Source organism: Marmota flaviventris, chromosome 18, assembly GCF_047511675.1.
Source record: "Marmota flaviventris isolate mMarFla1 chromosome 18, mMarFla1.hap1, whole genome shotgun sequence".
NCBI lineage: Eukaryota > Metazoa > Chordata > Mammalia > Rodentia > Sciuridae > Marmota > Marmota flaviventris.
Window position 1 is genome coordinate 3,118,403 of NC_092515.1, and position 24,532 is coordinate 3,142,934.

Genomic DNA, 24,532 nt, shown 5'->3' on the forward strand with positions numbered 1-24,532 from the left:
GTTTCCAGGAATGGCACTGAGTCCAGACATGGCTCCACAGATTGCTGGTTCTCTTCCTCCCAGGAGGAGGGAGGCTTTCATGAACAGGGATGCAGGAGACCCGCAGGGCTGAATCAGCTTCCTCCACTCTCCTTTCTGAATTCCTAGACATTCGATTTTCCTGCTGCCATGGTGACGTGGAAGGAGTGTGGGTGACTTCATTGAGGAAGCTCAGACCAAACCTACAGAGAACCTGGTCTTCTGCCCACTGCCGTGGACTCTGGCTGCTGGTCCCCTACCCCTCAGACCCACCGCTGCCCCTCCATCCCTGAGCCCTGGCTCCAGCTTCTCACTCTCCCGGCCCCAAGCATCCTTCCTTTGGTCCACGTCAGCAGCCAGGACGGAATCTCCTTAACTCAGATCTGACTTCCCCACCTCTGCTCAAAACCAGTCCACACCATCCAGTGGAATATGACTATCCAGTCCCAAAAAGAAGCCAGACAGTTACACGCCACCAGAGGGGAGAAACTTGTAAACCTCATCCTATGAGAAAGAATCCAAATGCAATGGTCCATCCGAAGGCTCCAGAGTAGCTGGGCATGGGGTCACGGGCCTGGAACCCCAGCAACCCGAGAGGCTGAGGCAGGATGGCCAGCCCGAGGCCAGCCTGGTGACTTAGTAATTTAAGGAGGCCTTATCTCAGAGCAAAAAGTAAAAAGGGCAGGGGATGTGGCTTCGTGGTTGAGCACTGCTGGGTTCAATTCCTGAGAAAAAGAGAAAGAAAGAAAGAAAGGGAGGGAGGGAGGGGGGGGGGTGGATCCAGAATAGGTAAATCCCTAGAGTCAGCAAGGAGATGGTGGGAGCCAGGAGCTGGAGGGGGAGGTTGGGGTGACTGTCTCACGGGTCCGGGATTTCCTCTTGGGGTAGAGATGCAGTCCCAGAAATGGGGAGTGGTGATGGTCGCACGATCTTCTCAACCTATTTAAAGTCCACGAATTGGATGGGCGTAGGGGCCACACCTGTAATCCCAGCACCGTGGGAGGCTGAGGCAGGAGGACCTCAAGTTCAACGCAAAACTGGGCAATTTAGTGAGACTCTGTCTCAAAAAAAAAAAAAAAAATGGTGTGTGGGGTGGAAATGGGGCGGCTGGGGATGTGGCTCACTGGTAAAGGACCCCTGTGTTTACTCCCTAGTAGCCCAACCCCCAAAAATAATCCCTCTGTGGGAAACGCCACTGTGGGTTTAAGAGGAAACAGTAGCCCACGTGAGATGTTTTCTTGGTTGGTTTGTTTGGTTGGTCCAGGGGGTTAGACCCAGGGGTGCTTAACCACTGAGCCACATCCTCAGCCCTATTTTATACTTTCTTAGAGACAGGGCCTCACTGAATCGCTGAGGCTGGCTTTGAACTCGCCATTCACCTGCCTCAGCCTCCCCAGCTGCTGGGATTACAGGCGTACATCACGGCCACTGGCCCTTTTTGTTTTTTATTTTGGGTTGAGGTCTCACTAAGTTGCCCTGGCTGGCCTCAAACTTGCAATCCTCCTGCCTCAGCCTCCAGAATGGGAGGGATTACGGGGATGCGCGGTGCCGACTCCTGGAAGCTCTTGTGGCGCCTCCCCAGAAGAGGCCCAGCCAGGACTGAGATGACGCAATCCACCACAGGATGCCTGAGGTGAGGAAGACAGGAGGGGGGACCCAGAAGAGGGGCCAGTGTGTGAAGGGAGCCGGGAAGACAGAGCAGAAGTGAAGGCCCAGGACTTGTGGGGTTGCCTCACGGCCTCAGCTTCCCCTTTCTCAGAGCCACTCCCCTCTGTGAGCCGGGCAGGCAGGGGCCCGCAGGTGAGGAAGCCTGTCTCTGCAGCTCTCTCCTCTCTGAGATTGCAGTGGCCTGTCCTCGGGCCTGCGGACCGTCCGTGGTGGGCATGCTGGAACCGCCCGCTCTCCCGTGTGCCCCAGCAGCCAGGTCTCTTGCCCGTCCAGAGGGCCCCATGCTGCCAGCCACAGCCGGGGATGGCCTCTGCCGCCTGTCCACCTACCTGGAAGAACTCGAGGCTGTGGAACTGAAGAAGTTCAAGCTGTACCTGGGGACTACAGCGGAGCTGGGGGAGGACAAGATCCCCTGGGGACGCCTGGAGCCCGCTGGGCCCCTGGAAATGGCCCAGCTGCTTGTGACCCACTTGGGGACCAGGGAGGCCTGGCTGCTGACCCTCCGCATCTTTGATCGGATCCACAGGAAGGACCTGTGGGAGAGAGGACAGAGAGAGGACCTGGTGAGGGGTAAGCAGGTGGTAGGACTGTCACGGGGTCCCTCTTCTCCCACAGATACCTGAGCCTGGGGACATGGGGCCCCCACTCTGTCCCTTGGTTTTGTTCTTGTTGACTTCTGCCCTGGGCACACTCTACCTCCAGTGCCCGGAAAGTTCTTATTTATCCACCAGAACCTTGAGCCACACACAGGTCAAGTGTCTCTTAGCTGAAATGCTTGGGATGGGAAGTGTTTTGGACCTGGGATTATTTTGGATTTGGGAACATTGGCAAACACACAGTGATGTATGTTGGGATGGGACTGAAATCTGAGCGTGAAATCCACTGTGTTTCATGTACACCTCGGATGCAGAGCCTGGAGGGACGTCATACAGAATTTTTATTTGTCTACATGGTCACCCATGTTCAGGTGTGGAATTTTCTATCCGTGGCATCAAGTCAGCCCTAAAATCTTTGTATTTGTTGGTTTCTGAGTTTCAGATTTTCAGATGAGGGATGCTCAACCTAGGTTCTAGCTTCTCTACAAATTCTGTACTCCCTGCTCCTTCCGGTCCCTACCACTGACTGCCTGACTGCTCTAACAATCCTCTCCGCTGCTTCCTTGACATTCTCGATTTCTTGTATTCTGCTTCCATCTTATGAAATCGTCACAAGGGTGCCAACCCGTGTGGATTCCTTTCTATGCCCTGTGCATGGTATCCCAGGGCATGTTTAAAATGCTGGGTGAAACCAGGCATGGTGGTCTACAACTGTGCTCCCAGAAACTCCGGAGCGTGAGGGAGAAAGTCACAGATTCAAGGACAGCCTGGGCAACTCCGTGAGACCCTAAGCAACTCAGTGAGACCCTGTCTCAAATAAAAAAACAGAATGGGCTAGACATGGAGCTCAGAGGTAGAGCACCCTGTGCTCCATCCCAGTGCAGAAAAGAAATGCTAGGACCCTGTTACGAGGTGAGCAAGCTGAGGCCCAGGGGAAAATGTGACCTGCCCTCCGACACGGCCATGACACCCAGCACATGGAAAAGGTTCAGCATGGCAGGCAGCAAGGGCTCTCAGGCTCCAGCTATTGCTGGATGTGGCAGAGCTCTGTCTCCTCTCCCTCTGCTCAAGAACAGGGAGCAGCAGGCACAGTGGCACAGAACTACAACTTGGGAGTCTGAGGCAGGAGGAGCAAAGTTTGAGGACAATGTAAAGAATACTGGTCTCAAAATTAAAAAAAAATAAAATAAAAAGGATTGGGGGTAGCTCAGTGGTACTCAGTGCCCTGACTTTAATCTCCACCCAAGTACCAAAAGGAAAAAAAAAAAAAAAAAAAAAAGAAAGAAAGAAAAGAAGAAAAAATAAAGAACATCTTTTGTCATATATCTGACCCTTGCCACTCAGGTCTCATGTTCAATATCTCACCCCCTCTTCTGAGCACCCCTATTTACCCCATTTATGGAGAAATCTGTCACCCTACCTAGTATGAGATGGCTGCTCACGTGACACACAGCCCTGGATAGATGGGACCGACAACAGTTTATTAGTCACAAGCAGTGGTTCCTCCTTATCCACAGGGGACTCCATGCAAGCCCCAAATAGGTGCCTAAAACTGCACCTAGGACCAAACCCTGTTTTCCCCCTGAACACACATACCCATAATAAAGCTTAATGTATGAATCAAGCACAGTAAGATATGCACAACAACTAATAACAAAATAGAATGATTATAACAAGATTCTGCAATAAAATTCACAAAGCACATCCAAATTGCCAGAATTGCTACTCTCATGTTTAGGGGCCATTATCAAGTAAAATAAGGATTACTTGAACACAAGGACTGCAGTACTGCCACAGTGGATCCGAGATGTTTGCCAAAGGACTAGTGGGTAGATAGCATACACAGGGTGGATACGCTGGGCAAAGGGATGATTCACATCCTGGGTGGGACAGAGAGGATGGCCTCAGATTTCTTCATGCTAGTCAGGTGGGGGCGACTGAAAACTTATGAGTTGCTTATGTCTGGAAAACTCCAGTTAATGTTTTCAGGCCACTGTTGACTGTGGGCAACTGAAACCACCAAAAGTGAAATAGAGAAGGGGGACTCCTGTAGACTCAGAGCCTGGGGGGATAGGAACCCCACCCACCAGGAGAAGTCACAGTTACCTGGGGACCGAATGGACCAGCAGGGGCAGGCTTTCTAGTTAGAGGGCAGTGCTGCCGGGTTCCCAAGAGAGAATGCAGTCGGCTTGTTTGAATGACTTCCTGGCCTGGCAGGGGGGGGGAATGCTGCTGGGCTGGTGACCAGGCAAGGTGCAGCTAGTCCAGAGGATAGGAGAACTGGCCCCTGGGAGCCTTGCCCACCCCCAGGGCCATCAGGAAGAGCCCTGGGGGCGGGCTCTTCATTAACTTCTGTCACTCATTATCTGGGGTCACAGTGGCTGTGTATTTTCTTGCACCCAGCTCCATAGCGCATTGGAATATAAGTTGGGGTGCGATGCAGTCTGTGAGGCGAGTCCCACACGCTCCAGGGGAGCGAAGCAGCTTGCAGATGTAACAGCAGCTAAGGTCACTTTTGTGCTTGCTGATCCCCCAAAATTTCTCTTCCAGTTACTCCACCGCGTGGTTCCTGCTCACAGGGAAGCCTGTCAGCGGGCCTTGTGGACGTCTGTCCCAACACTCCAAGAAAAGGTGAGCCACGCTCCAGGTACCCACTAGCTACGTGGAACCAGCCATCGTCGGGGCGCCAACGGCACCGCAGCCCCCACGTCTTCCTGTGCTGCAGTTCAGTCAGACCCTGTAAGACACACTTGTCATCTCATGGCTGAACAGTGGCTACCAAGGGATCTCACACCAGGGAATCACGAGCCAGGACAAAGGGGAGGGCCAGGTCTTTCATCCTCAAGAGGCTCAAGAGTCTGTCACTTAGCAGATGTGATGGCGCAGGACTGTAATTCCAGGGACCCTGGAGGCTGAGACAGGAGGATTGCAAGCTCAAGACCAGCCTGGCCAACTCTGAGACCACATCTCAAAATACAATAAAATAGTAATCATAGTAGTAATAACAACAATGATAAAAGAATCTGTCACTTTATCCAGAAATGCAGTCACTCCAGTAAGTTCTCTGGCTCTTAGCAGTCATGCTGGGTGGCTCACTGGTCAGGACTGGGGTCCATGTGCCTCCTCAGCTAGTCACGGGTGTACAAAGCAAGACTTCTCATGACGGGTTTGACAAAGCCACAGTTCACCCTCTGGGGCTTGTGAAGGGGCAACACTGACCGTTCACGAGGACAGTGGTCAACACCCACTGTGTGAGCAGTCTCCTGTTGGTGGGAAGGAAATGGGGCTGATGATGCTGGGATGTGGCTTGTGAGAGCACGTGCCCCAAAGCACAACCACTGGGCACAGGAGCCCACACCTGTAATCCCAGTGGCTCGACGGGTGAGACTCCAAAGCCCTGTTGCCAGTGGGGCTCCTGAAATACAAGCTAGAACACAGAAAGCTCTGTTTCCACAAACTGTGTCACCCAATGATCCCCTTGAGGACACTTCATCGCCCCAAAGACTGGGGATCCCGGAAGGGAGAGAGCGATGGCCTCAAGATAAGAGGGTGACTGAGTTCCTGTGGGAGAGCCCCCCCAACACACACCAGAAGGCAGCATTCTGTAGATGTTACATCAAGGGCGTGGGAAGGTCACAGAGGCACACGGACAGGGAAGATCTTTAATATTTTCCTTAGCCCTCCACCCCCAGAGACTTTCAGCAGAGGATTCCTGGAAGAGATAGCTCTCCTGCACTACAGACCTGCATCTGAGGGTTGCCAAAGGGGTGCAGATAAAGGAGCTCTGCTCCTCCAACCAGCCCCGGGTTTTGTTGGGATGCAGCCTCTGACTGAGCTGGTGGGCAGCCTCCAGCTAGCTCCCTGGAAATGCTGCTGCTCTGGGGACTGCCCTTGGAGTCGAAGGCACGGCGTGTATACTTACCCACCGTGTCTGGTAATGCCTCAGCTTCCCGTGACAAGGTGACAAGGACTTTATAAAGACCAGGAGTTTATTCGTTGCTGATGAGTCTCCCATTCCTCCCCTCTAGATCCCCGGGAAACCTACAGGGACTATGTCCGCAGGAAATTCCGGCTGATGGAGGACCGCAATGCGCGCCTGGGAGAGTGCGTCAACCTCAGCCGCAGGTACACCCGGCTGCTCCTCGGCAAGGATCACTCAAATCCCATGCGGGCCCAGCAGAAGCTTTTGGACACAGGCCGGGGACACCAGTCCAGCCCCATCCAGATAGAGACCCTCTTCGAGCCGGACGAGGAGCGCCCAGAACCACCGCGCACCGTGGTCTTGCAGGGGGCAGCAGGGATGGGCAAGTCCATGCTGGCGCACAAGCTGATGCTGGACTGGGCCGACGGGAGGCTCTTCCAAGACAGGTTTGATTATCTTTTCTACATCCACTGCCGGGAGATGAACCGGAGCGCTGCCGAGCGGAGCGTGAAGGAACTCATCTCCAGCTGCTGGCCAGAGGCCGGGGTGCCCCTGCGGGCGCTCGTCTGTGCCCCCGAGCGCCTCCTGCTCATCATCGACGGCTTCGATGAGCTCAAGCCTTCTTTCCATGATCCTCAGGGATCCTGGTGCGTCTGCTGGGAGGAGAGACGTCCAACCGAGCTGCTCCTGGGCAGCCTGATTCGGAAGAAGCTGCTGCCCGAGCTGTCCCTGCTCATCACCACGCGGCCCTCCGCCTTGGAGAAGCTCCACGGCTTGCTGGAACACCCCAGGCACGTGGAGATCCTGGGTTTCTCCGAGGCGGAAAGGAAGGAGTACTTCCACAAGTATTTCCGCAGTGCAGAGCAGGCCACCCAAGTCTTGAGCTTTGTGAGGGACAACGAGCCCCTCTTCACCATGTGCTTTGTTCCCATGGTGTGCTGGGTCGTTTGCACCTGCCTCAAGCAGCAGCTGGAGGGCGGGGGGCTCTTGAGACAGCCTTTCAGGACCACCACTGCCGTGTACACGCTCTACCTTCTCAGCCTAATGCAACCCAAACCAGGGACTCCTACCCTCAAATGCCCACTGAACCACAGGGGGCTGTGCTCTCTGGCGGCAGATGGCCTCTGGAATCAGAAAATCCTATTTGAGGAGCAGGACCTCCAGAAACACGGCCTGGACGGGGTAGATGTCTCTGCCTTCCTCAACGTGACCATCTTTCAGAAGGACATAGACTGTGAGAAGTTCTACAGCTTCATCCACCTGAGTTTCCAGGAATTCTTTGCTGCCATGCACTATATTCTGGAGGGTGGGGAGCGTGGGCCAGGCCCAGAGCAGACCATGACTCGGCTGTTGACCGAATACGGGTTCTCAGAAAGGAGTTTCTTGGCCCTCACCGTCCGCTTCCTGTTTGGGCTACTGAATGGGGAGATGAGAAGCTACTTGGAGAAGCATCTTTGCTGGAAGACCTTGCCTCACGTCAAGATGGAGCTGCTGGAGTGGATCCAAAGCAAAGCTCGGAGCGAGGGCTCCACCCTGCAGCAGGGCTCCCTGGAGTTCTTCAGCTGTCTGTATGAGATCCAGGAGGAGGAGTTTATCCAACAGGCCCTGAGCCCCTTCCAGGTGGTGGTGGTCGGCGACATTGCCACCAAGATGGAGCACATGGTCTGCTCCTTCTGTGCCAGGAGCTGCAGGAGTGTCCTGGTGCTGCACTTATATGGGGCTGCCTACAGTGCCGACCAAGAGGGCAGCTCCACGTGGCCTTCTGAAACCCAGGCACCGTCAGGGCCGACGTAAGTACCCCTCCGGCTGACCCTCCAAGTCCATGCCCTCATCTATTGGTTCTCTGTTAGGGGAAATTTGCAGCCATATTGCCATCATTGCCATCCGGACCCAGGAGGCAATACCTGGGCAGCAGAGTGACTTTGCTGCCATCTAGTGGCTAGAAGGCAGAGGTACAGCAGAACGTCCCACAATCTGCAGGGCAGTCCCAGGGTGATCTGGTCCCCAAATGCCCACAGTGCCAGAGCTGAGAGCCTGCTCTTGAACAGCAAGCACGGGAGCTAAACTGCGGTTATGTCATGGAGAACATTCAATCAAGATATCCTGTCAGGCACAGGGCGCTCACTTGTAATCCCAGGGACTCGGGAGACTGAGGAAGGAGGATCACAAGTTCAAGAGCAGCCTGGACGGTTTAGTGAGAGCCTGTCTCCAAATAACACAGGAAGGGCTGGGAGTGTAGCTGAGTGGTAGAGCACTTGCCTACCACGTGCAAGGCCTTGGGTTCCTACCCAACATCACAAAAATAGAAAAGAAAGAAGTAGGCAAACAGGCAACAAGCTTGTCAAAGATTAAGAGTTTCAGAGAGGTCACTGCTGTGAGGAACATCCAGCAGGATGATGGGACGGCAGTGATGTGGGGTGGGGGACACCGGAGCTGGCCATCAAGGTGGGAGGTCCTGAGGAAGTGGTGAGTAACCTTACTCACCACTCAAAGAACAGACTTTGTTCTGTGTGATTCCAGCTACCCAAGAGGCTGAGGCAGGAGGTTGGCAAGTTGGAGGCCAGCCTCAGCAACTTAGTGAGACCCTCTCTCAAAATAAAAAGGGCTGGGATATGGCTCAGTGTTTAAGTGCCCCTGGGTTCCATTCACATTTGGGGAGTTGTGGGGGGGGAGACTGTTTTGGTCTGAATGGTTAATTGGTAAATGGTCTTGGGAAAATGAACATGAGTGGAGACAGGCTGGGCGTGACTGAGTGTGGGGCACTTGCCTGGCATGCATGAGGCCCTGGGCTCCATCCCTAGCACCTCAAAAGAGAGGGAGAAAGGAGAGGAGAGCGGAAGGGAAAGCAGCAGCAAAGGAGCATCCAGCTCTTCGTCTGCCCCCACAGGCAGGGAGCCAGCCCCTGTCAGTCCTGGATGAGAACCAGGGTCCCCTGTCAGTCACTGGATGAGATCCAGGGGTCTCCTCTCAGTCACTGGATGAGAACCAGTGTGGGTACATCTCCACCCTCCCAGGCAGCCTGAAGACTGGGTGAAGCCCTGAACTACCTCAGTGGGGATGAGCTGGAGACAGCTTTAGACAAGTTGAGGAGGGAGGGTTTGCAGGAGCAGGAGGAGCCACCCCTGGCTGCAGGTGAGGGTTGGTGTGCCCACAGCCTCTGGACTTGGGGCTCATTCCAGCAGCCAGACTCTGCCTCCCTCCTGGAACCGCAGTTGGAACTCGACCCCTCATTTGTAAGAAAGGACATAAATGTGCATCATGGTTTTTCTTCTTTCTTTCTTTTCTTTCCAGGGTTGCAAGCCAGGACCTTAGATTACTGTGCAGGTGGAATGCCCATAACCAAAATGCTTGGGACCAGAAATGTTTCAAATTTCACATTTTTAAGACTTTAATATACTTGCAAATAGGGCTGGTGATATAGCTCAGTTGGTAGAGTGCTTGCCTCACATGCACAAGGCCCTGGGGTCAATCCCTAGCACCACACACACACACACACAAATCCAAATACATAATGAGGTAGCTCAAAGGTGGGGTCCAAGTCTAAGCACAAACTTCCCGTGTGCATCACCTGCACCTTATAGACGTAGCCAGAAGATTCCCCCCACTTTTTTTTGGTTGCTCAGTGCTGGTGATGGAGCCCAGGGCCTCACGTGGGTCAGGTTGGCCTTCCTCACCCCTGACTGCGCCCAGCCCTGCACTGTACTTTCTCACCATCAGAAGCCTCTCAGTAAATCTCAGGGTCACTCTCAGGAAGCCCCTGGAATCTTTTTCCGTATTTTTATTGGAGCGTTGTAGTTGACATAATGATGGAATTCCTTGTCACACATTTGTACAAGCACACAACCTAACAATAGCAATTTGGCCAATATCCCTCCCCAGCACTCCCCTCTCCTCTCACCCCTGCTGCATTTCCTCCACTCACCACCCTTAGAGTCTCATGAGATGCCCACCTCACTTTCTATCCCTTTCCCTCCCCAGCTTCCACATGACTGAAAACACGTGACCCTTGACTTTCTGAGTTTGACTTATTTTGCTACCATAATGATCCCTAGTTCTTCCAATTTCCTGCAAAGGCCACAATTTCTTTCTTCTTGATCGCTGTATAAGACTCCATCGTGCATCCATGCCACAGTTTCTTTCTCCATTCTCCCTCTGATGGACAGCAGGCTGGTTCCATGGTTGGCTGTTGGGAGTTGTGCATTATAAACATGGGTGTGCACGCATCGCTGTGGCATGAAGATTTCAATTCTTCAGGATAAATACCCAGGAGTGGCACAGCTGGGTCAGGGGTGGTTCCATGCTCTTCTTTTGAGGAGCCTGCATACTGATTTCCATGGTGGGATGCTAATTCACAGTCCACAGCAGTGAGGAAGTGTTCCTTGTGCCCCACACCTCTCCCCACCCCTGCAGTGTGCGCTCTTGCTGCCTGCCATTCTGCTGGGGCTACACTAGTACAAAGGCACTTGCCTGAGACTGCTCCCAGGATGTCAGCTGTGGAAGTTGCCAGTTAGGGCATCAGGTTGGCACTCCTGAGTTTTGTATTGTAGAGCGTTTTGGATTCCAGATTGGGGATGCCCAACCTGGGTAGGGGACTGCCGCAGTCCGGCTGCAGCAAAATAACCCGGGGGGTGACGAACAACTTGTGTATGTTGATACAGCAGGAGTGGAAGCCGTTTATTGCAGGACAGGAGCAGTATTTACACATTCCACACAGCTTATCTAATTAGCATAAACTAGATACAGCAGTCAACCAATAAGGAATCTCCACACTTAATGGCTCACTTTTGTTACTTCTCAAACCACTCCCCCTGGCATTTTGCCAGGCACCATGCAGACTTTTTTACGAACTCTAACATTCCCCTGGCAAAATGCCAGGTGTCATTTTGACTTGTTTACAGACTCTAACATTTCCCCCTTTTGTTTAATTTAAATAAGGACCATAGTGGTTTTTACAGAAACACCATAAATAACCTGCTACAAACAGAAAGGGAGGATACAAAATGCCACAATACCAAGCCAATTGATGGCTCCATGCAAGAAGCCCTTGGAAAAATTATACCAGCAATGACACTGTTAGCAAAGATACCGAGTTACAATTTGTTATAGATTACAGTTTGTTGTCTCAGTCCAGGTAAAGCAGTGTCTCAAATAGATTAACTCACAGTCCAGGTAAATCACAGTCCAGGTAAGTTCTGCAGGCAGCTAGCTTAAATCACAGTCCAGGTAAGTTCTGCAGGCAGCTAGCCTAAGCTGTAGTAGCAGAAACAGCAACAGCTCCTAAGTCTCGTCCGTTTCTCAGCCGAAGTTTCGTCCGGTTTTCAGCAACACTGGAAATTCTTCCACCCTTGTTTTCACCGGGACTGGGACGAAGGCAGGAACTCCGGATGGCTAAAGAAAATCCTGTAGCATTCCACTAAGAAAACAACCTTCTGAACAATTTAGTACATTATCTCAAGGTTTTATTTTGCATTTGAAATAAGCATTAATAGTGCTCATTACTCATTAGCTTCCAGGTGTGGGAGAACCATTGTAGTTACTGGTCTTGGAAATGACCAAACATCAGGGACGCCTGTAGCGTCTTTTGCTGGCTGTAGCACGCACCCTCTGGTAACGAAAAGTATTTAGTAATAGCCTTTTGCTGCAACTTTTTTCCTGATAATCCTTCTTCTTCTGAACTTTCTTTTTCTTTATGACTAGAGTTCCTGGGCTTCCATCAACACATACCCTAACTATTCTTGGTTCCACTGGGGTGCCTCCTTCCCTTGGTAATTTACTTCTCACCCCGTCCATATTTTCATCACAAAGACAATACAATACACTGAGACAAAACAAGATACAAACATACTGTAATGAAAAATATTCAGTAATAGCCTTTTGCTGCAACTTTTTTCCTGATAATCCTTCCTCCTCTGATAATCTTTCTTCTTCTGAACTTTCTGTTTCTTTCTGACTAGAGTTCCTGGGCTCTTATCAACACATGCCCTAACTATTCTTGGTTCCATTGGGGTGCCTCTTTCCCTTATCAATTTACTTCTCACCCCTTCCATATTTTCATCACAAAAACAATACAATACACGGAGACAAAACAAGACACAAACATACTGTATCAGTCTTTTCCATTTTCTCGAAATGGCCATTTTTCCTCTCGCCCTATCTGCCTAGGGACGAGCAGATTGCTCCCGTCCTATCTATGGACGGGCAGCTTTTTTTCGTCACTTACCCCCGAGTGTCCCGGGGCTCCCCGTAACGGGCCACCATCTGCCGGAGTACGGCTGCAGCAAAATAACCCGGGGGGTGACGAACAACTTGTGTATGTTGATACAGCAGGAGTGGGAGCCGTTTATTGCAGGACAGGAGCAGTATTTATACATTCCACACAGCTTATCTAATTAGCATAAACTAGATACATCAGTCAACCAATAAGGAATCTCCACACTTAATGGCTCGCTTTTGTTACTTCTCAAACCACTCCCTCTGGCATTTTGCCAGGCACCATCCAGACTTGTTTACGAACTCTAACATTCCCCTGGCAAAATGCCAGGTGTTATTTTGACTTGTTTACAGACTCTAACATTTCGTCACCCCCCCCCACCCCCCCCCACCCCCCCCCCCCCCGTTATTTTGCTGCAGCCGGACTGCGGCAGGGGACAGCAGGGGTGGTTGTTAATAGCCTGGCTTTGCTGGATGCAGTGGAGCACTCTTGTAGTCAATCCCAGAGTCTCAGGAGGTAAATCAGGAGGATGGCAAGTTCAAGGCCAGCCTCTGCAACTTAGGGACATCCTATCTCAAAATAAAACAAAAAAGTCTGCGTGAGGTGGCATGTGCTTATAATCCCAGCAGTTTGGGAAGCTGAGGCAAGAAGATCATGAGTTCAAAGCCAGGCTCAGCAATCTCAAGGCACTAAGCAACTCAGTGAGACCCTGTCTCTAAATAAAATAAAAATAGGGCTGGGGATGTGACTCAGTGGTAGAGTAGCCCTGAGTTCAATTTTCCTGGTAACAAAAACAAACAAAAAAAAAAAAAAGAGAGAGAAAGAAAAGAAAAGAAAGAAAGAGAAAACAAAAATATAGAAAGGACTCTGGCTCCAGAGATAAAATGTTCTGGGTTCAGCCTCCAGTATCTCCTCCCCTTCCCACTCACCCAAATCGCCTGGGCGTTGGAATCAAGCCACACATATGTTGGAACCCCAGCTCTGCTGTTCACTAGCTGTGTGACCTTGGGCAAGACTTTTCTCCTTTATTGGATCCAGTTTTTGTGCTTGGAAAATGGGAAGTTTTATTCCTACCCATTAGGGTGACTTGTGTTATACAGAGTGTGTCTGCAGATGACATCTCTTTTCCATTCCTGATCCCAGGTCTGGAGTCTGTCTGGCTGCTGACTTGCTGTGGGAACCTGGGCAGGTAACCCAGTTCATTCAGAAGCTAAATTAAACTAAAGTTGGCTGGGTGCAGGAGACACACACCTAGAATCCCAGCAGGGAATCTCAAGTTCAAGCTCGGTCTCAACCACCAGCAAGACACTGTCTCAAAAACTAAAAGGGGCTGGGACTGTGGCTAAGTGTGTAGCATGCCCCTGGATTCAGTCCTCACTTCCAAAAAAATAAGTAAGACAAAGTGTTTAAAAAATTATAAAGTGACATACAAACTGCAAACATAGTGGTCAAGTGACCAGAAAGGCTAGACCTTGGCTGTCTCCTTCCTGCAGACCTGAGAGGAACAGGCTGCCAGATGCCTACAGTGAGCACCTTGCAGCTGCTCTGCGCACCAGCCCTGACCTAACAGAACTGGCTTTGTACCGGAACGCCCTGGGCAACCGCGGGGTGCAGCTGCTCTGCCAAGGACTTAGACACCCCCTCTGCCGGCTGCAGAACCTCAGGTGAGTGCCAGCTAGCCCGTGACTTTCTGGCCTGCCGACCACCACCTCTCTCCAGGGTCATGGTAGGATGGTGTATCAGTGTTCACTTGCTGCTGTAACAAAGTCCCATGGTCTGGACACCCTCAACAACAGATCTGGGGGCTACAAGTCCAAGATCAAGGTGGCATCAGGGTAGGTTTTTCCTGAGCACTGTCTCCTTGGCTTTCAGAGGGCTGTCTGCCCAATGTCATCCCTCTGCACATGGCACAGGTTTGTGTCCTAATCACCTTTTTGCAGTGCTGAGAATTGAACCCTGGGCTTTGCACACGCTAGGCAAGCCCTCTACCACTGAGCTACACCCCAGCCCTTTCTAGTTCTTATTTTGAGACAGGCTCTTACTGACTTGCCCAGCCTGGCCTTGAGCTTGCTATCCCCCTGCTTCAGCCTCCAGACTCACTGGGGTGACACTGCATCCTTAAAATGGAACAGCTGGGCGTGGTGGCACAGACTGGTAATCCCAGGGACTTGGGAGGCTGCAGCAGGGATTGCAAAGTGGAGGCCAGCCTGGCAACATACTGAAATCCTACTTTAATAAAAAATAAAAAGGGCTGGGCTGTAGCTCAGTGGTAGAGTGCTGTCCTAGCATTAGGAGTAGCCCTGGGCTCGACCCCCACTAACGAGAGGAAGGAAAAAAGAAGAGTCTTAAATCTCTTTTTTAAGGGCAGTCTCTGTGAACACACTTCATTGAATATAAAGCACTAAACATTTTATATTATTTTTGTTGCTTTAAAGTTTTTTCGTCTTTTAAAATTTGAGAGCTAAAGCCAGGCATGGTGGCAAAAATGCCTATAATTCCGGCAGCTTCGGAAACTGAGGAAAGAGAAGCACAAGTTCGAAGCCAGCCTCGACAACTTAGCAAAGCCCTAAGCAACCTAATGAGACCCTGTCTCAAAATAAAAAGCAAAAAGGGCTGGGGATGTGGCTCAGTGGTTAAAAACCCCTGTGTTCAATACCTGGTGAGAGAGAGAGAGAGAGAGGATAACAGATGAAATGATGCATTCATTGTGTATAATAACACGATGCTTTAAACTAGAGGTATTGCGCAGGGGGCAGAGCTCCATGATGGAGCACTTGATCAGCATGTCCAAGGCCCTGGCCTTGATCCTTGGGGCTGCCCAAAAAATAAAAATTAAAGTAAAATATATATAATTGTAGAATGATAAACTCTAGCTAATCAACATATTACCTTTAAAGTGACCATATTTGTGGTGAGAACATTTAAAATCTATTCTTAGCATTTTTCAGGAATAATTTTTGTTACTTTATTAAGTATCAAGTTCACATACCAGAAAATTCAGTCAGTGTGTAGATTTCTGCATTTTCAGTATATTCACCGTTATGCAAACATCACCACTACGTCCATAGCATTTTCCTGACTCTAAATGAAACCCCATACCCATTAATGATCTCTCTACCCCCACACCCCACAGTCCCTAACTGCCAGAATCTCCTTTTATTTTTTGGCACTGGGAATTGACCCCTGGGTGCTTAACCACTGAACCACATCCCCAGCCCTTTTTATTTTTTTTTTATTTTGAGACAGAATCTCACTAGCTTGCTTAGGGCCTCATGAAATTGCTGAGGCTGCCCTTGAACTTGCAATCCTCCTGCGTCAGCTTCCTAAGTCACTGGGAGTACAGGTGTGCACCACCACACCTCGCTTTTTTTTTTTTTTCCTTTTAGTTTTGCTTTGTTGGCATTGCTGGGTCTCAAGCCCAGGGTTTCATGCATGCTAAGCAGGGGCTCTACCTGTGCAGAATTCCCAAAACTGCTGCAAAGGAGATGACCCTGGCTCTTCTCCTTCCTTCTACCGCAGGCTGAAGAGGTGCTGCTTCTCCAGCTCCGCCTGCCAGGACCTGGCCACAGCCCTCACGGCCAATCAGAATTTAATAAGGATGGATCTAAGTGGCAACGACCTGGGACTTCGGGGCATGTCCCTGCTCTGCCAGGGGCTCCGGCATCCCCAGTGCAGGCTGCAGATGATTCGGTGAGTCCTCCTCCCTGGAATACGTGCTCGGTTTCATCTTGTTTTAATGGAAATATTAATACACATTAAATGAATACTAAATGGGGTCCAGTGTGATATTTACATACATATATGGGATGTGCACTGATCACATTTGCCTCCCCCTTCCACCCCCTGGGAAGAAGCTCTCAAACGGCGAGTCCTCCAGGCAACCTCGCTGTCGCCTTAGCTGGAAAGAACCCCATATGCTGAAGATTCCCAAGTCTGTTCCTCAACACCAGGGCTCGACCTCAAGCCCATGGCCTTACACCTCTGCCCAACACCTAGGCACGTTCAAGTCACTCTCTGGCCTCTGACTCCACCCTCTCCTGCATGGCCAGGAAGCCCTGAGCGACCCGCCCTCCCAGAACCCACACCCTCTTACTGACCTGAGCAGAGGGAACCCCAGAGCTGCCTAAACAAACAGACTCGGGTTGTGGGGCCCCTATTTCCCACAATGCCACCTGCACCCCACTCCTCCTGAATTCTGCTTGGCCCTTGAGAACCAGCCCAACTCCCCCGGGGCTCCTCCCAAGCGGCACACCCTATCTGCCAAAGCCCAGTTCCAGGCGCTTTTAATAACGGTGATGCTTTGAGATGCTTTTAATAACAGTGGCTCAGCTTACAGAGCTCCCAGGAGGGGTGAGGCCCAGGTCTGTTCCCTCCATTCTCGGATCATCCAACCCTTGCAACCTAAGGAAGCAGGCACAAGGCAGCACGGGAAACGCAAACTCCAAGTCCCAGGGCAGGAGGGTGGTGCCCCGGGTGCACACGCAGAGGCTGAGCTAGGACTCCCCTCTCCTGGGCTGCATTATGCCCACGCGGTGGTGCAAGTACCTGGGAAGCAGGGCGCTTCCTGCTGGGCCTCATCTCTGAAGTCCGCTCTGTGCCCATGGCTTCCACACCCAGGGATTCCACCAGCTTCCACTGAAAATATTCAAGAAGGAAAGTTGCTTCTGTACAGAACATGTACAGTTTTTGTTTCTGTACCGGGGATGGAAGTTGAGCTCATCGGTTCCCCATCCCCAAGCCACTTCCCCAGCAGCAACCCCCTCACGTTTTTCCCCCTTTGGTACCAGGGATTGGACCCCGGGGCACTTAACCACTGAGCCACATTCCCAGCCCCTTTTTATTTTTTATTTTGAGATAGGGTCTCACTAAGTTTCTTGGTGCCTCACCAAGTGGCTGAGGATGGCCTTGAACTTGCCTCTCCTGCCTCAGCCTGTAAAGTCCCTGGGATTACAGGTGTGCACCCCTGCGCCTGATCATACAGACTTTGTCATTTTTGCCTAAATGACACAGTGTAACAACTATTTTTTGTAGCATTTACATTGTATCAGGTATTATAAGTCATCTAGGTTATTAAGTCATCATTTAAAATGCACAAGAGGGGCTGAGGATGAGGCTCAATGATGGAGCATTTATCTGGCTTGCATGAGGCCCTGAGTTCGATCCCCAGCTCTACAAAAGAAAAATTAAAGATAAAATACATAAGAGGACATGTAATTTTATATAAGGGACTGGACCTCCTGCACATGGTATCCTCAAGGGGTCCTAGACAAGTCCCCAGTTGATGCTGAGTGACCAGGGGATAGATCTGTGCAGGGTGATTGACAGGCCAGGCATACCCAACCCGAAGGCAGAGAAGCATCTTTTCCCTCCCAGGTTGAGGAAGTGTCTGCTGGAGGCTGGGGCTTGTCAGGAGATGGCATCTGTGCTGAGCACCAACCCACATCTGGAGGAGCTGGACCTGACAGGAAATGCCCTGGAGGACTCCGGCCTGTGGTTGCTGTGTCAAGGACTGAGGCACCCAGGCTGCAGGCTGCGGACCTTGTGGTGAGTGCTTGGAGGGCAACTCCCATGGCAAACCCTGTCCCGCCGAGTGATGTGGAGGATTGCATCCACCATGTGCCCAGCATTCCCCTGTCACACAGCCCAAGGTGGAGGCCACTACACGTCCATGGGGGAATGACTGCATGGATACAATGTGGTCTACACAATCTGACAATGTTAAGTGAAAAAGGGAAAGAATCAACTTTGTCTTGCAAAAAAAAAAAAAAATTAAAGTGCTACTTTTTTTGGGGGGTGTAGTTTACTGGGATTTGAACCCAGAGGTGCTTAACCACTGAGCCACATCTCCGCACTTTTTGTTGTTTGAGATGGTCCTCATTAAGTTGCTTAGGGCCTTGCTAAGTTGCTGAGGCTGGTGTTGAACTTGCAATCCTCCTGCCTCAGCCTCCCAAATTTCTGGGATTACAAGTGTGCATCACTGCACCTAGCTAAAGAGCCTTTTTTTTTTTTTTTTAAGTTGTAGATGGACACAATATCTTCATTTTATTTATTTATTTTTATGTGATGTTAAGAATCAAACCCAGTGTCTCACATGTGCTAGCAATTTCTCTACCACTAAAGCCACAACCCCAACCCCCAAAGTACCACTTTTAAGATCCTAAATTAAGGGGAGGGGCACAGTATGGGCAACATAGTTATAACCTGTCTCCTGAAAAGAAAGGAGAAAAGAGAGAAAAAAAGAAAAAAGAGGACTAGGGATGTGGCTCAGGGATATGGTACTTGCCTAGCCTGTACAAGGCCCCGGGTTCAATCCTCAGTACTGCAAAAGAAAACAAACAAAAAAGTGTTGTATCCATGCAATGCAATATCATTCATCCTTAAAAATGAATGACTTCTGGGCTGGGGATATAGCCCAGTTGGTAGAGTACTTGTTTCACATGCATAAGGCTCTGGGTTCAATCCCCAGGACCACAAAAAAAAAAAAAAAAAGAGTGACTTCTACCACAACATACATCCTGAAGCTTTATATTAAGTGAAATTTACCAGACATAAAAGGACAAAAATTGTGGGATTCCACATGTGTGAAATACTCAGAACCATCAAATACATGCAAGGATCAGTGGAGCACACCTGTAATTCCAGCTACTCAGGAGGCTGAGGCAGGAGGATGCAAGTTTGAGGTCAGCCTCAGCAACTTAGTGAGACCCTGTCTGAAAATAACTAATGGCCGTGGTGTAGCTCAGTGGTAAAGCATCCATGGTTCAACCTCCAACCACCACACAACAAAGAGCAGTACCTTTAACTTGGGGTGGGAGTTAAATTCAACTCCACACAGAACACCCTCCACATTTGCTGTTGGGTCTTCTGTAGGTTGAAAATCTGCCATCTCACCGCTGCTGCCTGTGAAGACCTGGCCTCCACCCTCAGTGTGAACCAGGGCCTGACCGAGCTGGACCTGAGTCTGAACGACCTGGGGGACTCTGGAGTGCTGCTGCTGTGTGAAGGCCTCAAGCACCCCAAGTGCAATCTCCAGACCTTGCGGTGAGTGCCGCTGTGCTCACTTCAGGAGTGCAAACCCTCACACACTTCTCTATGCTCTAGGAGGCCAAGCAGCCTCCCCTCCCACCTGAATTCTCGCTACTTCAGCTCACTCCAAAGATTCTCTGCCAGAATGTGGCCTTTGCATAGTCTGTTCTTGCTTCCTGGCATGACCATCAGCTGTGCTGACCTCTGTGCCGTCCTCTGCTGTCCTGCTGAGAAGTCTAGCTCATCTTTTATGATTCAGGACAAATTGTCACTTCCCCGTGGAGGCCCTCTGGATTCCGAGTTTCATAATTCTTTATAACCTGATTCTTTCTCTCAGGTCACTTAACAAAGTTTGTAATTTGGGTGTGTCCTGTGTGGCTTTGCAAAGTGCAAGAGCAGTGTCCACTCTAGCTCCTAGTGGCTAGTGAGAGACCTGGCCCGGGAGACTAAAAACGCACACTTTTGTAGCATTTTCCTTCTATGGTTGTTGTGAGCAGCAAGTGAAGTGATGCTTTTGAATTACTTGGTGTTATGGGTTGAACTGAATCCCCCTCCGAATTCCCTGGTTGAAGTCTGAACCCTCAGAAAAAATAGCTTTTTATATTGACATTCCTCCCCAGCGCTGGGAATGGAACCTGAGGCCTCACCTGCTCCAGGGAAAGTCCTCTGACACTGGGCTCTATAGCTCCAGCCCCAGAATGTGGCCTTATTAGGGTCTGGAGCTGCCCTAACAAAACACCCAGACTGGGCGGCTTTGGGGACCAATCCACCCTTTCAGGCTCGGGCGGCAGGAGTCTGAGGTCAGGGTTTGGCAGATTGGTTTCTCCTGAGGCCTTTCCTGGTGGTCTCCAGATGACCACCTCACTGTGCCACCATGTGTTTATCCCTGTACCTGTGTCCTGAGGTCCTGTAAGGAACACAGGCCATGTTGCATCCGGGCCATCCCAGTGACCTTTTTAAAACTCTGTCACCTCTTTCAAGACCCCTTCAAAGCCGGGCACAACTGGGAGTGTGCACACCTGTCATCCCAGCAACTGGGGAGGCAAAGGCAGGAGGATCTCAAGTTCAAGCCCAGACTGGACAATTTAGCAAGACCCTGTTTCAGTACTTTTTTAAAAAAAATATTTTCTGGGGGTGGGCGGGGTGTGTGTGTGTCAGTGGTACAGTTCCCCTGGGTTCCACTCCTGGTCCTGGAAAAATATCTGGGAAAACTGTATTCAATTCGGTCGTGGTTGGCAGAGGCCTGTGATCCCAGCCACGAAGCAGGCTGAGGGGAAGGTTTGCTGGTTGAAGGCCAGCCTCACCAACTCAATGAGGCCGTTTCAAAGTGAAAAATAAAAAGAGCCAGGCTCTGAGGCCCAGACCTGAGGACCCCGAGTTCAAAGCCAGGCCTCAGCAACCCTGAGGTGCTAAGCAACTCAGTGAGACTCTATCTCCAAATAAAATGCGAAATAGGACTGGAAATAGTGAGATTCTATCTCCAGAGGTTGAGCGCCCCAGAGTTCAATCCCCTGTATTCCCCCCCCCCCCAAAAAAAAGGGATGGTAGTGGTTGTGGCTCAGTAGTTCAGTATCCATGGGTTCAATCCATGGAACCAAGTAAATAAATATAATAAATTGAAAAAGGGGTGATGGTGGTTAGGGATGTGGCTAAGTGGCTAAGTGACCCTGGGTTCAACGCTGGCACCAAAAACCAACAAAAAGTCTCCCTGCCCTGCATGGTCAGCGCAGGTTCACCCAGATGCGCTTTGGCGGCACGAAGGGCTCCATTTCTATTAACTGGCCCAGCCTTCACAGTCCGAGTTGCTCCCCCCTACGCTCTCCTTTGGTCTCTTTTTCACCTTGATGGTCACACAATCTGCGCCAGCACAGGGCTGGGCGCAGAGACCCCGGCGTCGGCCAGCCACCCTGTCCCGCGTCCCTCCAGGTTGGGCATCTGCCGGCTGGGCTCGGCCGCCTGCGCGGGTCTCTCCGAGGTGCTGCGCCTCAGCGCCCGCCTCCGCGACCTGGATCTGAGCTTCAACGACCTGGGAGACGGGGGCTTGCGGCTGCTGGCCGAGGGGCTGCGGCACCCGAGCTGCAGGCTCCAGAAGCTCTGGTGAGTGTCCGCGGCTTCGGGGGGCGGGAGCGTCCTCCCTGCCGGGTCCTGTTTAAGGGACAGCCCTCGCTCACCCGGAAGGTCCACGTGACCGGTGCCACAGCCGCGGCCAGGGTCCCGACGGTTCGTACTGGCCTGAGGGCACCGGCAGGTAGCCTCGTCATTCCATCAAGCCTGGACGATGCTGTGTGTGTGTGTGTGTGTGTGTGTGTGTGTGTGTGTGTGTCCCTTGGGCCGATCCAGGCCTTTTAGTACCTTCTTGCCCATGACATCAGGCTCCTTAGGTGGCTCAGAGGTAGCTTTCGTGGCCTTCCGCCCCCGGCACTGAAAAACCTAGGACTTCCCCAAAGGACGTGCCGGACGTGGCCTGAACCGCTCTGCCCCCCACAGGCTGGACAGCTGCGGCCTCACTGCCCAAGCCTGTGAGGATCTGTCCCCCACGCTGGGGAGCGCCCAGCACTTGACGGAGCTCTACCTGACCAACAACGCCCTGGGCGACGCGGGCGTGCGGCTGCTCTGCCAGGGGCTCAGACACCCGCGCTGCCGGCTCCGAGTCCTCTGGTGAGCGGTGGCCCCTGGCTCTCTGGAGGGCAGGACACGGGTTTCCAGCAGGCAGCCTCGCGTTAAGAACTCAGCTTGGAGGGAGGACTCCTCTAGAGCTGCAGAGGTCTTCCCCAGCTCCCAGCTCAGAGAGGAGGCGCTCCTGCGCCCCCTGCTGGCGCAGCCCTCGCCCTACTCCCTGAGCAGAGCAGCCACCAAGGCTCAGAGGGACCCCTGCTCTGCCTGGGTTCAAGTGCCCTCGCTGCAACTAGGTGACACATTTTCCAAGTTATTCAACCACTTGGCACCTTCCACACCTGCCTCAGTAGAAGGAGGGAAGGAGCTGCCTCTTCCTGGGGTTATCAGAATTAAACTATTGAGGCCCATAAGATGGGGAGGAGGCCCAGGGGTGGTGCACTCCTGTACCCCAGGTCTCAGGAGGCCCAGGGGGATGGGAGGTTCCAAGCCAAGCCAGGTGTGGAGCTGAAGCATGCAGTCAGGGCAGCTGGGTGGGGGTTGGGGGAGTGAGGCAGGAGGACCCCAAGTTCAGACCAGTCTCAGCCACTTAGCAAGGCCCTAAACAAGTAAGGAACTTGGGAGACCATTTGCAAGTAAAAAATAAAGGGGCAGGGGATGTGACTCAGTGTTAAGAGCCCCTGGGTCCAATCCTGTACCAGAGAGAAAGTCCAAAGTCAGCCTCAGCAACTTCAACCTTGCCTCTGGATAAGTAAATAAAGGGCTGATGATGTGGCTAAATGGCAGAGGGCTGCTGGGTTCATCCCCCATGACTGCAGAAAAGGAGAAAACTCAAAGCAGAGAAAGGACTGTGGGGTGTAGCTCAGTGCCTAGAGCGCTCGCCTAGCCCCCAGAGGCCCAGAAGGAGGATGGCCAGTTGGAGGCCATCCTGGGCCTCTGAGACCACATGGGAAAACACAGGGCTGAGTTGTGGCTGAGTAGGGCAGCAGCCCAGGTCAGACCCCTCCCCACCCCACTGGGAGCAGCAGAGAGCATAGACTAGCCTGTTGTCTAGTTGAGTCAGGGTCACTAGAAGGTAATGGAATTACTTCCCCAGATCAAGGTGCACAATATTGGGCTGGGGAAGCAGCTGTGTGGTAGTGGGCTTGCCTGCTGAGCCCAAGGTCCTGGATTCACCCCAACATCCAAAAGAACAGCTCCCCCCAAAAGCACAATAGCTCAGACCTACCAGCCCCTCCTTGTTATAGTAGTGGAGGACAACAGCATCTCCCACTCTTGTCCTCAGGTTGTTTGGAATGGACCTGAGTAAGACCAGCCACATGCGGTTAGCAGCACTTCGCAGATCAAAGCCATCCTTGGACCTGGGCTGCTGAAGGTTCTGCCCTGCACTCAGGAAGACGCAGTGATGGACACTTCCCAGGCCACAAGGACCAGAGTCTTCAAACTGCACGCAAAAAGCTCTTTCAGCTTGGGATCTTGTGATCAGCCTTTGATGGAACTTTCATGTCTTTAAACACAGGGACTTGGGACACTGAGGACACAAGAGTTCCAAACCCACCTCAACTACCTACTAAAAAACCCTGTGTCAGTAAAGGCTAAGGACGGGAGGTGTGGATCAGTGGTTAGATTCTTCTGGGTTCAGTCTCCAATAGCAACCCATAATAGGGGATATAAAATTCCAAATGGTTAGAAGGCTACTTTGCCCTCCAGAGAATGCTTGCCCAGGTCAGCAGATATGGTGATGTGAAAATTCATGCCCAGAACTTAATGGAGTAACCCAGTTCAAGCTTCCAGTGATGCTGAAGAATCAACAGACCAGCACCAAGAGTTTATTAAAAACAATGTTCAGTGGGCTGGGGATGTGGCTCAAGTGGTAGTGAGCTCACCTGGCATGCGTGTGGCCCGGGTTCGATCCTCAGCACCACATGCAAACAAAGATGTTGTGTCCGCCTAAAACTAAAAAATAAATATTAAAATTCTCTCTCTCTCTCTTAAAAAAAAGAAAGACAATGTTCACCTGGGTTCTAATCCCTGCCTGCAACTCCAACTACTTAGCCCAGGTTGGAGGATGTCCAGTGCAGAGAACCACCTTCCCAAGCAGATCTCAGCAATGGCTAATTTCAGGTGCAGGACAGGCTGAATAAGTTGTCTGCAGGGCATGCCAAACAAAGTTAGCTGCAGGATGACCTGGCCACCCATACCCTCTGTCTGGTTTTTTATCACCTGGTTGCTTCAAGCCCAAACGCCCAAGCCCCCACCCATCAAGGCTGAACACTTAACCCCCTTGTGTGCCAACAAGGCAGCTTGCAGAACCAGAGACCTCATTAGATTTGGGCTATGAAAACTCCCTCCTGCCGGCCCCTCTCTCTTGCTCTTTCTCTTGCGCTCTCTCTCTCTCCCTCTCTCGCTCTCTCCCTCTCCATCTGTCCTCTTCTCTTCTCTTTCCGCTTCCCCCCCCCCTTTTTCCTTTCTCTCTCT

At 51.5% G+C, this 24,532-nt stretch overlaps 1 protein-coding gene across 4 annotated transcripts; it reads left to right on the forward strand.

The window, feature by feature from the left end:
* The first annotated feature begins 1,430 nt into the window (after window positions 1-1,430).
* Nlrp12 (NLR family pyrin domain containing 12) lies at window positions 1,431-24,037 on the forward strand. Of its 4 annotated transcripts, none has more exons than XM_027921508.2 (10): window positions 1,661-2,256; window positions 4,833-4,913; window positions 6,311-7,994; window positions 13,909-14,079; window positions 15,935-16,105; window positions 17,789-17,959; window positions 19,286-19,456; window positions 21,368-21,538; window positions 21,929-22,099; window positions 23,340-24,037. In XM_027921508.2, exons 1-10 carry the CDS (start codon window positions 1,902-1,904, stop codon window positions 23,425-23,427), a joined length of 3,234 nt encoding a protein of 1,077 aa, XP_027777309.2. In that variant the 5' UTR covers window positions 1,661-1,901; the 3' UTR covers window positions 23,428-24,037. The 4 variants fall into 4 exon arrangements, with proteins under 4 accessions (XP_027777313.2, XP_027777310.2, XP_027777309.2 ...); XM_027921511.3 differs by lacking the exon at window positions 1,661-2,256 and adding an exon at window positions 2,285-2,653; XM_027921509.3 differs by lacking the exon at window positions 13,909-14,079 and having other exon boundaries at window positions 1,660-2,256.
* Window positions 24,038-24,532: the final 495 nt, after the last annotated feature.